This window comes from Rousettus aegyptiacus, unplaced genomic scaffold, assembly GCF_014176215.1.
Source record: "Rousettus aegyptiacus isolate mRouAeg1 unplaced genomic scaffold, mRouAeg1.p scaffold_m13_p_15, whole genome shotgun sequence".
In the NCBI taxonomy this organism is placed as follows: Eukaryota; Metazoa; Chordata; class Mammalia; order Chiroptera; family Pteropodidae; genus Rousettus; species Rousettus aegyptiacus.
In genome coordinates this window covers 17,688,075-17,702,008 of record NW_023416290.1, presented here as the reverse complement: position 1 = coordinate 17,702,008, position 13,934 = coordinate 17,688,075, and the positions used below count along the sequence as shown (strand labels likewise).

At 34.7% G+C, this 13,934-nt stretch overlaps 1 protein-coding gene across 4 annotated transcripts in view; it reads right to left on the bottom strand.

Moving 5' to 3' along the window:
• Positions 1 to 218: 218 nt before the first annotated feature.
• PLAG1 (PLAG1 zinc finger) overlaps positions 219 to 13,934 on the bottom strand; it is a 45,256-nt gene continuing 31,540 nt past the window's right edge. For 2 of the 4 annotated variants that reach the window (XM_016126203.2, XM_016126206.2), the window contains 3 exons: positions 11,643 to 11,741; positions 8,626 to 8,984; positions 219 to 8,108 (listed from right to left, as the gene is read on the bottom strand). In XM_016126203.2, coding sequence (XP_015981689.1) covers positions 6,851 to 8,108; positions 8,626 to 8,867 — 1,500 coding nt within the window. In that variant the 5' untranslated portion in view covers positions 8,868 to 8,984; positions 11,643 to 11,741 and the 3' untranslated portion in view covers positions 219 to 6,850. The remainder of the gene's footprint in view (positions 8,109 to 8,625; positions 8,985 to 11,642; positions 11,742 to 13,934) is intronic. The other 2 variants (XM_016126207.2, XM_016126208.2) reach the window with 1 other exon arrangement.

The window sequence follows — 13,934 nt, the reverse complement described above, 5'->3', positions numbered from 1 at the left end:
ACTCGGTCCCTTAAGGCCAACTGATTGGAAGAGGCCCACCCACATATGAAGAATAATGTTTTATTTAAAATCAACTGGTTGTAATGATCACATCTGAAGAATACCTTCGCAGTAACATCTAGATTGGTGTTTGACTAGACTACACATCTAGCCTGGGTACTGTGGCCTAGCCAAGCTGACACATAAAATTAACCGTCACACTAGCCAAGAGTCAAACATCTTTAGAGCATAAAGATTTATTATTGATATTTGTGTTTAATACGACGCAGGTGATGTCAAAACATTTTGAGTTTTTAGTTTTAGGCTCAAATTACCAACATTTGACCATTTTTGATCTTATAAAACAGGGTAACAAATGGGGTATAGCTCAATACAACAGTGAGGCTTTCCCGCAGTTGCAACAATGCCGCCATCTTCACTAGGACGCTTGATTAGGAAACAACCTTCTTTCTATAAAACCTGTTTCTTTGGAACACCCCTAAGAGTTGGCACAAGGCGGTGCCTTTCGCTTAAGCAATGTTTGTTGAATAAATGTTCTATTAAGGAAACGTGACAACAAAACTCAAGCAGTCCATAGCCAGACTTAACCTTTCCTCCCCTTAATAGTAAACCACGAGTACAAACTTTTCATTTAACAATAACATGAATTAAAGTATTAGCCCCACTGGGTCTATGATGCAATAAACAAACTGCATTTCTAATTACTTTTCCATAAGAGAGATTATACCTTAAGTGAATTAATCCCAAACATACTTATTCAGAGTATTCTAACTATATAAAGCAAAAGCATTTTCATCTTATAAAGTTCTTGAAATATTTCATATGCATGAATTTAAATAAAAATGCATTTAGCGGTGCTAATGCTAAGAATAAACAAAGAAATACTTTTAATTTGCTGGAATTAGCATGTGAAAAGAGAAATTGACAGCATTAGAATTACTGCTCATTTTCTTTACTTGTCTGATATTAGCAGAGCCTGAAAACAGGAAAGCGATAGGTAAAGGAGAAACTTTTCCATCATATATACTGAAAGCGGTGCTACGAGATAACATAAAAAATTATTTATGTAATTGGTTACTGAACAGATTATTCATTAAACATTCAGAATAACTCTTTCTGAAGCTGCATCACTGTTTAACTGTTGAGTTTTAGATGAAATGATATGTTTGTTATTTTGGTCCAGATGAATTGTCAAGAGGGGGTTTTCAGCAAAATTTTAGACAAACAGCCCAGGGGAACTTCTAAAAAGATAATTTATAGTACTGACAGTAAGGATTAAAGGAATGCTCAATGCCAATTTGATCTTATGAACAAGAAGCATTACCAATTCATACATTCTGATGGCCTTTTTGGAATTCTTTTTTGAATTCTCACCTGCATTAAAGTTTTGATGCATCATGTTTTGCTATTTTATTTACAATTTCTATCCTTTCTTTAAAGGTAAAAAATTTTTAGAAAAACAAACGAAAAAGAAACCCTAGAATTTTACATTTCATTTCAATAACAAACTATTGTTTTAAAGCCAGCTATTAGGATTTTGTATTTGTCAAGTGAGAAAATATTTAAAATTCAAAGTGAAGAAAAAAAATGTAGATCAAATAGAAATTTATCATCTATTAAAATTTCAGGAAGATCTACATTATCTAAAGCCATTCTGTAATTTTATTCATATATTTTGTGGAGTTCACATATCTTTTTCTTACAGCAAACATAACACTGTAGGCCACAAGAAGCTGCAGTACTATTGTTTAATTAGCAGCAAATTAATATTTTATGTCTGGGTAACTGGACAATAAATAGCCTGCTTCTTTGGATGTGGATGTTTAAACTGTAGAATCACTGCAGCTTCATAACGTGACTGCTATTTTACAGAGCTTATACATACGAAAAAAATATGGTCTTTGTCTATATTTTATACAATAAAACAGTAGTTTGTGAATACATTTTTAGGTACATGATATACATGATAAGCCACTTGATTTTCCAATATCACAGAATAGCGATTTTAAATGCGATAAAAATATACAAAATTCAGGTGGAATGCAGATTTTTTTTTTCTATTTTGACTCAAAATTTTATCATTAGAGCATTTTTAGAGTACTACTCCAACACCTTTTCCTCAGCTAAAATAGTTTCAGCAGTCCAGCTTACGTTCAGGCACAATGCAATCCATCTTCTAATGGATTCTCAGTTTTTGTTAAATTCAAAGGGCCGTTAGCTAACATATAGCATGTTCTTCACTCCACACCATATTACGAAGCCCACTTTTGAGTTACAGTCACCTTGTGGACAAAAGCTGGTTTGTTCTGGTAACATTTGCACGTCCAAGATGTCCTTTTTGCAAGTGCACACGAATACATTGTGGTGGGTGGTGTAAAAGTCTGTTAATGACGAGTTAAAGTCACAGTATAAAAATATATTGTACACTTTTACACCTAATGACGTCCTTTTTTCCTATGGATAAAAAAATATGACTGACCGAGACGGAGAAGTCTGTATGTAGCACCATGAAGAGTTGTATCCCAAGTTACATTAGCAGCATGATCCAACAAAATATTGAAGGAGTGTTTCTGAGAAGATAGACATTCATTCTGGTTCATCTGTACCACTGAAGCTTATACAATGAAGTGTTTTATACATTAGCAACAGTTCTGTCATTTCTAGAGCTAGACAACATCAAAAGACACTGCCTTCCATCCTCAGAGGGTCGATAACGTTGCGTGACGGGGTAAGGGTGACCTAAGCGTGCCTTTACATTGGTAGTGTCCCCTTGTTCCGTACGATCAAAAAGCAGCTCTGTATGAGTTTTAGCACAAAACTACACAACTTATGTGGAGCTATGTAATCTTTACAAGCTATCTGTGTTGTCGACATGGCTCTGACAGTGAGAAAAATAACATGAAGTCAACTTAGGCACTCATTTGTCAGAGATAACAGTCTGCCTCTGCTAATGAAGAATACTCAACACTTAAAAGATCTCCTCCAATGCCGCATGGATCTCAGTAGGCTAGAAGCAACTTGGGTGAACTGGTTTTGAAATTTACATACTGGGAAGACAGTGTGTTTTGAGACACGTAAACCTTGTAAAAAAATAAACCATTGTAAAACCTTATGAAAAGACACACACTGATTCTGTGCAATATAGCAAATTGATAAGAAAACACTGTAAAAATGTACCTGTTTAAAATACTATCTACCATTTTGAACACAAAGCATTATATATCAAAGGCCTACATATATATCATCTAATGGCACTTATAATGTCTTAAAATAAAAGGCATAACCTATAAGAAAGTTTTTGTAAAGGTTTAGATTCGTTTTGAAAGTGCTATATCTTGTAATATGTGTAGTATAGAGGTTGACCAAGCTCTATTAAAAAAAATATATATATTGGCCTATATATGAGTATTGCTTACTAGATGAAATATCCTGAAAATATGTTCTCTTCAACATTCATTATTAGCTTAATAAAGCAATCAGCTCTGGCTCATGTTTCAGTCAGTATATGGTTTTTAAAAACCGCTACTGTCCAAAATAACACAATATATCACTATATTCCATAAATGACTAATAATAATAAAGCACAAGCAACAAATAGGCAAAAATACATAGTTTGGAAGAAACACTAAATGAAATTTAAAAGTTGCACAAAGAGTGGTGCATGATCAGCCAGGACAACTGAAGTTTTAAAAAATGAAACCTGTAATAGGATTTTCAAATGCAAATTTTAACAGTGACCAATGATAAAGATGATATTAGCATATATCAATGAATAGTATTGCTTACTGTGCCAAGATCCTTCCACGGTCATGCTTCCATGCCTGGTGATGTAATTTGCACACATGTTGTGGAAGTTCAAACTGAATGATGTTCAATATCTTGTCTGAGGTCCAAATTCTAAACTGAAGTATTTTTATTTAACGATAATCCCTTTTTTTTTTTTTTGACCAAGCAAAGGCACTAAGAGAAATTTCAAGGATGATGATTCTGGCCACCAGAGAATGAAAACAGCATCAGCGATAATTATTTTTAATCATATCCAGTTGATGTAAGAATAAATGTCAATTGTTTACTAAGGAAAAAAAAGGGCCAATCCTGTTACATCCTTGTTAAACCATCGTGCAATTAAAATAAACGAGTCTGTCTTATCGTTAAGAGAAATTCTCTCAGAAAGGGTTTAGTGACCACTACAGTCAATTTTAAAAACAAATTAGCTGAATTCCCTCTCACTTGGAAGTGTTATTTCAAGTCTGTGGGGCAGCGACAGGCAAAGAGGTGTATGTGAACATCAAGACTCCAGTTTTAACACTGGTGCCCTGACACATGGACCTCCGTGTATCCGAATTCCATGCAGGGCGAGAATTAGTCTAAAAATGTAGCACATACATGGCGCCGTTCCCCATTTCCAAAATGCTTTAATAAATCCTGGTACTCCCTTTTTTATTTTGTTATTAGCAGTGAAATATAGCCGACTAAGGCCAACGTCTCAGTTCACTAATTTGAGAACAAATTTTAGATAAAGTAGTGCTTCCACACTTGTATTTGTGATTTCTATTTAAAAATAGGTTTTCTATTTATTTGTGCTCTGTCACCAAATTTCTATTTTCCATTTTTTAAAATGGTGATTAAAGCAATATTGAACGCTAATCATTCAACTAATGATTTAGGTAAGCAATCTGTTTCATAGAAACTAAAGGAAGCAGTAACAAAGCAGAGCTAAAAGCCTACTTTCAGAGCAAAGAGTCTCCTAATCAAAAGCTTAGGAGCAGTTTGAAAAAATTTAAAATGTATTTCCTTATTAACATATATAATTTTAATGCCTTTGGAACATTTTTTTTTATAAAATGTAATTTTTAATAATAAAATTTAAATACTTAAGTATAAAAACTACTGCTCCTAGGACTTAAAAAAATAGGAGCATGATAAAATATCAGGAGCCAAAGTTCCTTAAGAGAGCAACTCTGATTCTATTAAGTGCGATGTCTCTCTGTATGTGTGTTATATATATAGTGAAACCCCCATTTACATTATTACAATTTACATTCCTCCACAAATTATACTACTCCCAAATATTTTAAATAATGCATTATATTCGGTAATCTGCACTCATTTTTAGAAATTCTTGGTAAACATTGCAATCTGCAGTGATAACTGGCCCTCTAAAAAGGAAAAGAAACTTCCCAATAGGGCTGAGTGCTCAAAAATATTTTTCTTCTTTTTCTTCTTTAAAGAGATATATAATCTTCTATAAACCTTCCCCTTGCCCCACACCTGCCCCAATGGACAGGCTCCCAAAATAAGGCGTTAACAAGTGCTTAATAGACATGTTTCTTAGGTTGATGTCCCAACTGATAATTACAAATATAAATTGACCTTTCAGATTATGGTGGTTGTCTAACGTGAGGAAAGCCCATAATAATTATTTTATTCAGTGAACACAATATTCTTGATTATTTTCAAAATAACTAATATAGTGCTTGTTTTACTTTCCCCCCTTTAAAAATGCAACTTATTTGCAACATTCCCTGCATTTCCCAGAGAGGTGTAAAAGTGGGGTTTTACTGTATATATTTTTAGCCAATTTTAAACTTTGTGGTCATTCCTCAGATAGTTCTCTAACGCATTTCACTTTACATTCTCCATCTGAAAATAGCAAGGAAAGACGAATTAACACTGAATAAGAAAGATAACATGGGGCAGGACTGTTTTGTTTTCCACTTTTGGCTCTGAAGGGAAAGAAAACTGTATCAAATTCAGCTGCAAGTGATATAAGCCATAAGCTTTTACTTCTAAGGAGTCTAGTTTCCAACCCTGGCAACAGGGGGCACGACCCCTAGGCAAGTCCCCAAGTTGAACTGTGTGCTTCACATCCATCTTCCTGCTTAGGATGTCTATCACACCATATAAGCTGAGACAGCCCACTCTGGGATAAAGACGTCTAACATCTGTGCTCCGCAATGGCTCTAGATTCTGGACTGACTGTGGACTGACAATGCAAATAAAATTGCTGGCTGTACTTGACCCACCCTTTGGCCTTGAAAGGTAGAAAAGAGTGAAGAGATATATCTATATACTGACTCTGAAGACTCCGATACCATATATGTTAGTATTATTAAATGGAAAGAGAGCAAGTTAAACGTGGCAAAATATCCTGTGTACTACTTTAAGGCCAACTTATTAAGTAACATGGAATGCCGTGTCACCTCACTAGGAGTCTTTTTGCTATAAATACTGGTGCTTTGTGTTTAAGTTTTGTTTTCCTTATATGTGCACGATAGATAGCAAATATTTGAGCCAGACAATAGCAAGCCTTCAAAATATACTGACCTGAAATTATGGTATATCTAAGAAATACGTATTCCTCCAAACAGGATTCTTAACTTGTATGAAATATTTGATTATGAATCCATTTAGAGGCTAGTAAAAATATAAAAACTCTTGGGTTATTTATACACGTCTTAGAAAATTTACATTCTATTGCAAATTTGTTTAATGAGCCAAATGTCAAAAGCTAGAGCCATTGTTATTGAACAAATATGAAAATTCTAAGATCAAAAAGTCTTTTCAATGTAGGATTTGTAAGACTTTACAAATGTAATGGCTTTCCTATATGAAAAATAATCTTTAAGATATGACAATTGGCAGTGAATCAGGACAAAATACCCAGGTAAACATAACTGAACACAAATGGTTCCAAAGCTAATTTCTATATTATACTGGCTTAATGAAAATAGGTACTATACAAAAGCAGAAACTTTTATACTGTCTTAAAAGTAGGCACTAAAATAAAAATGGCCATCTAAGGCAGGGCTACATGTACGTTTCTGTAACAAACTCCTGTTCTGGGACCCTACTGGAAAGCCTGATGGAATCGTGGTAGGGTGGTGCTTGTGCTTAAACCACTGGTGAAAGCTGCTGACAGTGAGTGCAGGGACCCCAGACCTACACTATTTGCAGGTTCCTGAAGATCCTGCGTTTGTGAGGGCAGCTGAGACGAAGAAGAATGTGCTTCTTCTTGGGAATAGCTCATTCCAAGGCTCCCCACTGAAATGGGATTATAGGAAGGGCCATTTAACGGTATGAAATTGAACAACTGAGAGAAATCCAATGCTGGTGTGTTTACGGGGTCGCTGACAGAAGCAGAGCTTTTTGACAGGGTGGTGTCCCCTGTGCTCTCATCAAGGGATCCAATCTGTGGATCCAGCCCTACTTTAGATGACGATGCTTGAGAATCCTGGGATGAAGAGGGCGCGCCACTTTGCAGCTCCATCAGATAACTCTCAATTTCCCCCTTTAATGGCTGCTCTTTTTCCGGAATAGAAATTGCGTATGAGGTAGAACTGAATGGGTATTTGAAAGAAAGGTGGTGAGAGGGATGAACGGCATCCATATCTATTGGGCACGTCATCCCCAAAGGTAAAGTTGTGATCATTTGGTGGGCAGATCCCGAGCTCTGCATGGACTGAAATGGAGTGTTATAGAGGTTTAGCTGCAAAGTATTTGTGAATGGCTTTGATAACAGTTCACTGGAAGGTAAGGACATCACCGGAAGGAGCTCATCTTTGATAGGCACAGAAACATTACAGGTAAATGGATCCAGAAAATCCACTGGTTCTGTTTTGACCTTCAGAAGTTCCTGATTGTGACTCTTCTTCATGTGTCGAGTCAGGTGATCCTTTCGCCCAAATCTCTGTGCACAATACTGACAGAGGAAGTCCTTTCTTCCGGTGTGCACCACCATGTGTCTCCGGACATCTTTCCGTGTGTAGAAGCGGCGATCACAATGCTCGCACTGGTGCTTTTTCTCTTTAATCCCTCCAGACGACTTGCCTGCATGAGATTTAAGGTGCTCCAGCAGCACTCCTGTGCTTTCGAAAGTCTGCAAGCAGACTTTGCAAGTGAGGTCACCATTTGTTGCAGCATGCAAGGCCAAGTGACGTTTGAACCCAAGTTTGGTATTGTAATTCTTGCCACATTCTTCACACTTAAATGTCTCTTTGTTAGGGTCATGTGTATGCAAGTGATTCTTCAGGTGATCTTTGCGGTGAAACATTTTCTCACAATAATTACACTTGTGGGTTTTCTCAGGAGAGTGAGTAGCCATGTGCCTTTAAACACAGATATATTCTGTAAGTATCGTGACAAAAATGGTATATATTCACTTTTCAAATGGAAGCTAATCTACTAAGCTAAAACAGAATCTCCCTAATAATGGACAACTTAAAACTCAATATATACTACAAGGATAGTTAATATACCTAAATACTGCAGAACTTGAGCCATTTAAGTTGCCACTTTAGTTTTCACTGTCTGGTTTTTAGCTATTACTACAAAAGCAAATGAGCAAGGCTGAATATACTCACGTAAACGCCATACCTTTTCTTGTAATTTCTTTGTACAAATGGAAATTCTACACTTATTAAGCATTTCATTTTAAAAAATCCGAAAACTAACACATAAAAGTATGTGATTTAGAATACTAAAACTAGCTAACATCTAATATACTTAACATTTCCTTTCTGCAAATCAGCTAAAAAAAGTGTATACAAATATATACGTTTACAATGGCTTCACATGGCCAACATCTTAGAAAATATAATCTGAAAGACAAATAGAGTTTAATACCTTTGTAATTTGTACTTAGAAACAAAGGCCTTGGTGCAGTCTTGTTGTGTGCACTTGTAGGGCCTCTCTCCTGTGTGAGAGTAGGAGTGAACCTTTAATTTCTCAACACTGTTAAAGGCCTTGTCACACAGTTGGCAAGGGAAGTTTTTTCTTGGTTTGGTTTCACCACGCTTACGTTTCCCTGAAGGGACTTTCTGGGTATCTCTTACTTCTGACAAATCACCAGGAATGACAGTGGCCATCGCAGCCTAAATCAGGCCTTCTTGTTGGACACTTGGGAACTGCCCAACTCCACTAAATGATTTAGCTTTAGGTGGCTTCTCAAGTTTCATGTGGTCGTAAAAGAAAGCAAAAAGGGACTGGAAAAAAAAATAAGAAACAACTAGTTTGTAACTAAATTTAATTTTTAATATTTTATTTGCTATGTGATGCTTTTGAATTAAAAAAGAAACCATAAAACGGATTCAGCTGGTCTAATGTAATATCTGTAGGTTTCTTTATATTTGTCAAAATACACATTAATGCATTGCTCAGAATGAACAGTTCACACATCACTTAAAATTCCACTCAACAAATGCTGTATTAGGGAAAGCGGTAGCAATTTCAGAAGCTTGAAGGAAGCATCAAAATAAAACACTAATCTACAAGGCACTTAAGTATTTTCCCAATGAGGCATGGTTTTAACAGATCCTTCCATTAGTTGTATTTACAGTTTTTCTTTGTTTTTAGTGTCTTGTTTTTGATTTTTATGCCATCATAGAATAAACAGAACTGTGAATTATGAAAACACAAAAACAAATAAACATGACACTAAAAGTAGCATTATTAAACTTTGAGTTTTTACAAGGGACTAGAGAACAACTTTTACCTAAACATGTTTCTGCAAATATTTCAATGTCTAAAAATCATTTTAATTTGTGCAAGTTGGCTCTAGTCACCCTCTATATTGTAGGAAAACTAAATATAAATAAGCAACTGAAAACTCTTTTAGGCACCTTGTGAATGATATAGTCCATGGAAAACATCCTTAATGCACAGACACCAGAGGCCTGAAAGAGTTGAGTGCACCAATCAAAGAGAAAATTTATTCTTTATACCAGTGTCATCACACGCAGAGGAATTTCTGAGTCAAGAGTAGAAATGATTTATTTTCATAACAAATATACATTCTTGAAATGGCAAAACCTTTCGATGTTATATTAGATGAGGATCATGGCTCCTTGTCATTTGGACGGAAGAAGGATTTGGTTGAAGTAATTTTCCTCACCGATTTTCGCATCATAGAAAATGATTCTGTTCACTGGGCAGACTGAGGTAAGTGGATGAGCCAGAGTGATCAGGCTTCCCCCGAAGCAGAGGGGCCAGTCTCTGACACACCTGTAACCATGTGCAGTAAACCAGTGGGACTTTTGGCCTAGAGCACAGTACCTGGCAAGGATGCACGTTATGGAGGCATTTCAGGTTGTAAAAACACGTGTCAGAGTTTCAATTCGTTATCAGTGCTTTAAGAAAGAATGAAATGAACATACTGTATTGCAGAGTGTATCTACTTAAACACAAAATTTGTGGGCAAGAGATTGTCGATATTATCAGTTGCATTTCTCAGAGTAAGAAACCAACCCCCCAAAGATTCAATTGATATAAAAGAGTTAAATGATTCCTTAAGGTGAAGGCTAGTCCAGCAAGGTACTTTCAAGAGACACAGAAATGATAATACCTACAATCTCTTTTAAGAAGACCTGATTTTTAAATTGAAAACTGAACGTGGCTAAATGACTGTTATCAGCTACTAAACTATTTGATTTTTCATCCTATTACATACTTAGAAAAGAAAACCAGTTTATGTTAACTTGTCTTTCGGCATGAGACTGACACGTATTTGCTTTCACAAGGTGGAGGTATGTGACTGACTTTCGCAGATTCGTTTCACTTTTTTTTACTAAATTTAACCTACATTTTTGTAAAATTAAGTGTATATTACAAAAGATCCTATTATATGTTAATGCAGTCTGTCACTAAACAGGCAAAATAAAGCAATTATCCACTCGTTTGATTAAAATGTAAAGCATGTGAGTAAATCGATCCATGTTTGGTTCATGTGTCCTTTCTTCATTGGTTGGTAGACACGGCAAGGTTCCTTCATGTTGTTCATATTGTCTAAGTCTCCTCTGCAGCTTAAAAGTGACATTAACATAACTAATGAAAGGGACATTACTAATGCTAACCCAGTATGTCCCCTCTGGTTTTAGATCAGATTTTGAATCTCAAGGATTTGTTCTTTTCCTGGTATATTCTCATTTGGGAGACAGCTTTTCTGCCTCTTTCAGAAATATCTACACAGCTATTCCACTGTAACCAGTAATGACACTATAAATTGGTATAAAGCATTTGCCAAGGCATGAAAAAAAAGAGCAATTTTGACTATTTGATTTCCTAACATGATGCTTTCATGCATCTATTCAGAACACTGTGGGAAACAAGCTGATACATTTTCAACTGTAATACCAACACAGAATGCAAAGAATCTAAATCTCTGTATATAACTAATATCTGAAAATATTTCAAAGACTGGTCATATTTGTCATTATGATGAGATCCAACCATAATGGGTAGAGAATTCTAGTAAAGATGGTAACTTCCAAGTTATTGAAAAAAAATTATAAAAAGTACATCATAAAATAATATACAAACATTTGATTATATGAAAATTGGTGATACTCAATAAGTAACAAATGAATTCTGTTATCTTTGGATGTACATACTGAGCAATGAAGAACTGCAGATTTCAAATATTACACTTTTCTAAGACCAGCTGAAATTTTTTCATAGCTAATAATATCTTTTTATTTCAACATATTACAAAACTCAAATTAGTTATAGGCGCATTTAAAACTATAGGATAAATATAAGGCTGTGAGCACAACATTGAATAAAAGTCCACATTCACAATATGCATATCAATCAGATACTTTAAGGAAACATGCACAGAACTATAATGATTTTTGTTCAATGCGTACCTGATGACAGATAGAAAAAGCCTCAGACCTTGATCTTAGCAGGTCCCACTGACTCTTCGTGGAAGAGAGCAGAATCCAGTCCTTCCCATTTTGGATAATCTATGAAACAAAAAATAAGAATGGACTACACTCTAAATGGAACTGGTACGTGAATGATGGAAAATAAAGGATAAAGGAATTGCAATTTCATGGCACATGCTTACATTCCATACTCTGCTGACAAGTCATGCATTAATTTTTACCAATTGCAAATTTTTATTAGTTCTAAGCACATTTACATGACCAAATAAATGCAGAAACAAAAATTAAAACAGTATTACCTATATAAATGGCATTTTGTGATGCTGAATGACTCCCTACTTCTTTAACAAATTTAATTTGTTAAAATCTAACTTGCCTACTGAGAGAAATGGATACAAGGGTTACTATTCACAAACCAAATGAATCAAAATTTCACTAAGCTTAATATGGGAGAGACAAACTCTGTTATTTCTTGGAGAGAGTGCACAGCTAACGTCCCCAAAGAACAGCAGCTGCCTGATGACAGCATCTCACATGCCCGCACTGCACACACTTGTGCAACTTGGGCTTGTTACCTGCAGTACCTGCCAATTTCTCTCAGAAAACTGTAAGGATTGCTGAAATGCAGCAATAACTCTGTGCTCTTTAGATTTCAAAAGCATGCAAGAGAAGTTAAATATAAGTTTGCCACAGAAGGGAATGTCAGGAAGAAAGCATCGTTTGGTTTTAAGAGATCAGTGTTAAAAAAAAATCTTAAAATGTCTTAAAAATGCCTATTAGTAGCATGATCTTCAGTAGACTAAGAACATGCATAGAGGAAAAAATGTTAATAATTCTTGATTGTACAAATAAATGTGAAAAGAATGGCCAAAAAGTAGGAAAAAAACAAACAGAATTATCTACTATAGAGAGTACAGGGCACAGAAAGCTTAGTAAACTCTGAATACTTTAAAGATGAGGATTCAGAATCATGATTAGAAGAACTTGAGAGGGATGATATGAATCAAATAGTTAAAATACAGTAAGAAAATGATTCACGAATGACAGATTAAATAAAAATAACTTTACTTAATGTTCTAAACACAAATCTAATTTCCCCTGAAATGAAATTTGTGCATATTTTAAGAATTTGATGATGTGTAAATAAAATATTTAATAGAGGACATTCAAGCATCATTACAAAAATACTAAGGGTATATTTGAAAGCAGCATTATTCTCATAGTTTAAAAGACAAGAAAAATAAAAAATTTAGACTAATAAAAGATATTTAAAAAGTTAAAGCAAAAGCTCCATTCTTTGTAAAGCACAGGACATGCATAAATGGAAGAGCTGAATTCTGCACATCAAAATTGCAAAATAATAAAATTAACTTTGTAAATACTTACTTGCCCAGGGCACATACTGAGATTTTGGCAGGGTAATTAAGAATATGAAAGTCTGTTTTGTGTATTGTAATTTTAATAATATAAATACCTTACAAGTGTAGTGTTCCCATCTCTATTACCTCCCTGGGATTCAATGGACTTGAGAGGTGGACACATTTATCATCACTGCCATTTTAAGGTGAGAGGCCCAGAGAAGCTGAACATCTTGACAGCATATATATGGTCAAGCATATGTGGTCGAAAAGGAGCTTATACTCTAAAACTCCTTTTTCACTCTTATTAGACTGCATTCTAGGAGAAGGGCAGGTTGGCAAACCAATTTACAAGTAGATACATCTTATCATTAAACATAAAAGAGTGGAGGGCAGTGCCTAATATCTCTATCAAAAGTGTCAACATGACCAGCAAAGAGAAACAAATCTAAGATTTAAACAGCATCTTTTAATAAAGACAGTTCGCAAAGTAAATCTTAAATATTTTAAGCAACAAGTTCTAATAATAACTAGTATATATGTCTCATGGATAGAGATTTGGGTAGAAAAAAAATTTAAAACCAAAGTTGACTAGTAAACAATATATTTATATATTTTTTCTTCTTTTCCTAACCAATATAAATTTTATTGCATCTCAAATACAATCATAAAAATTTTATTTATGCTGTTGATTGACTTTATAAAAATCCTTTAAACTTGAAGCATTTCAATATGGTTTAAAATTATGCATCTTGATTTGAAATAATACAATAGTCTACAAATCACCCATTACATATTTTACAGTCTAAAATGAAATCATAAAGTGATCATTTTCATGCATTTTATCACAAATGTTAATTCTAACCTATTTAGAATTCTTATGAGTAGCCATATATTAAAAAAAACAAAAACA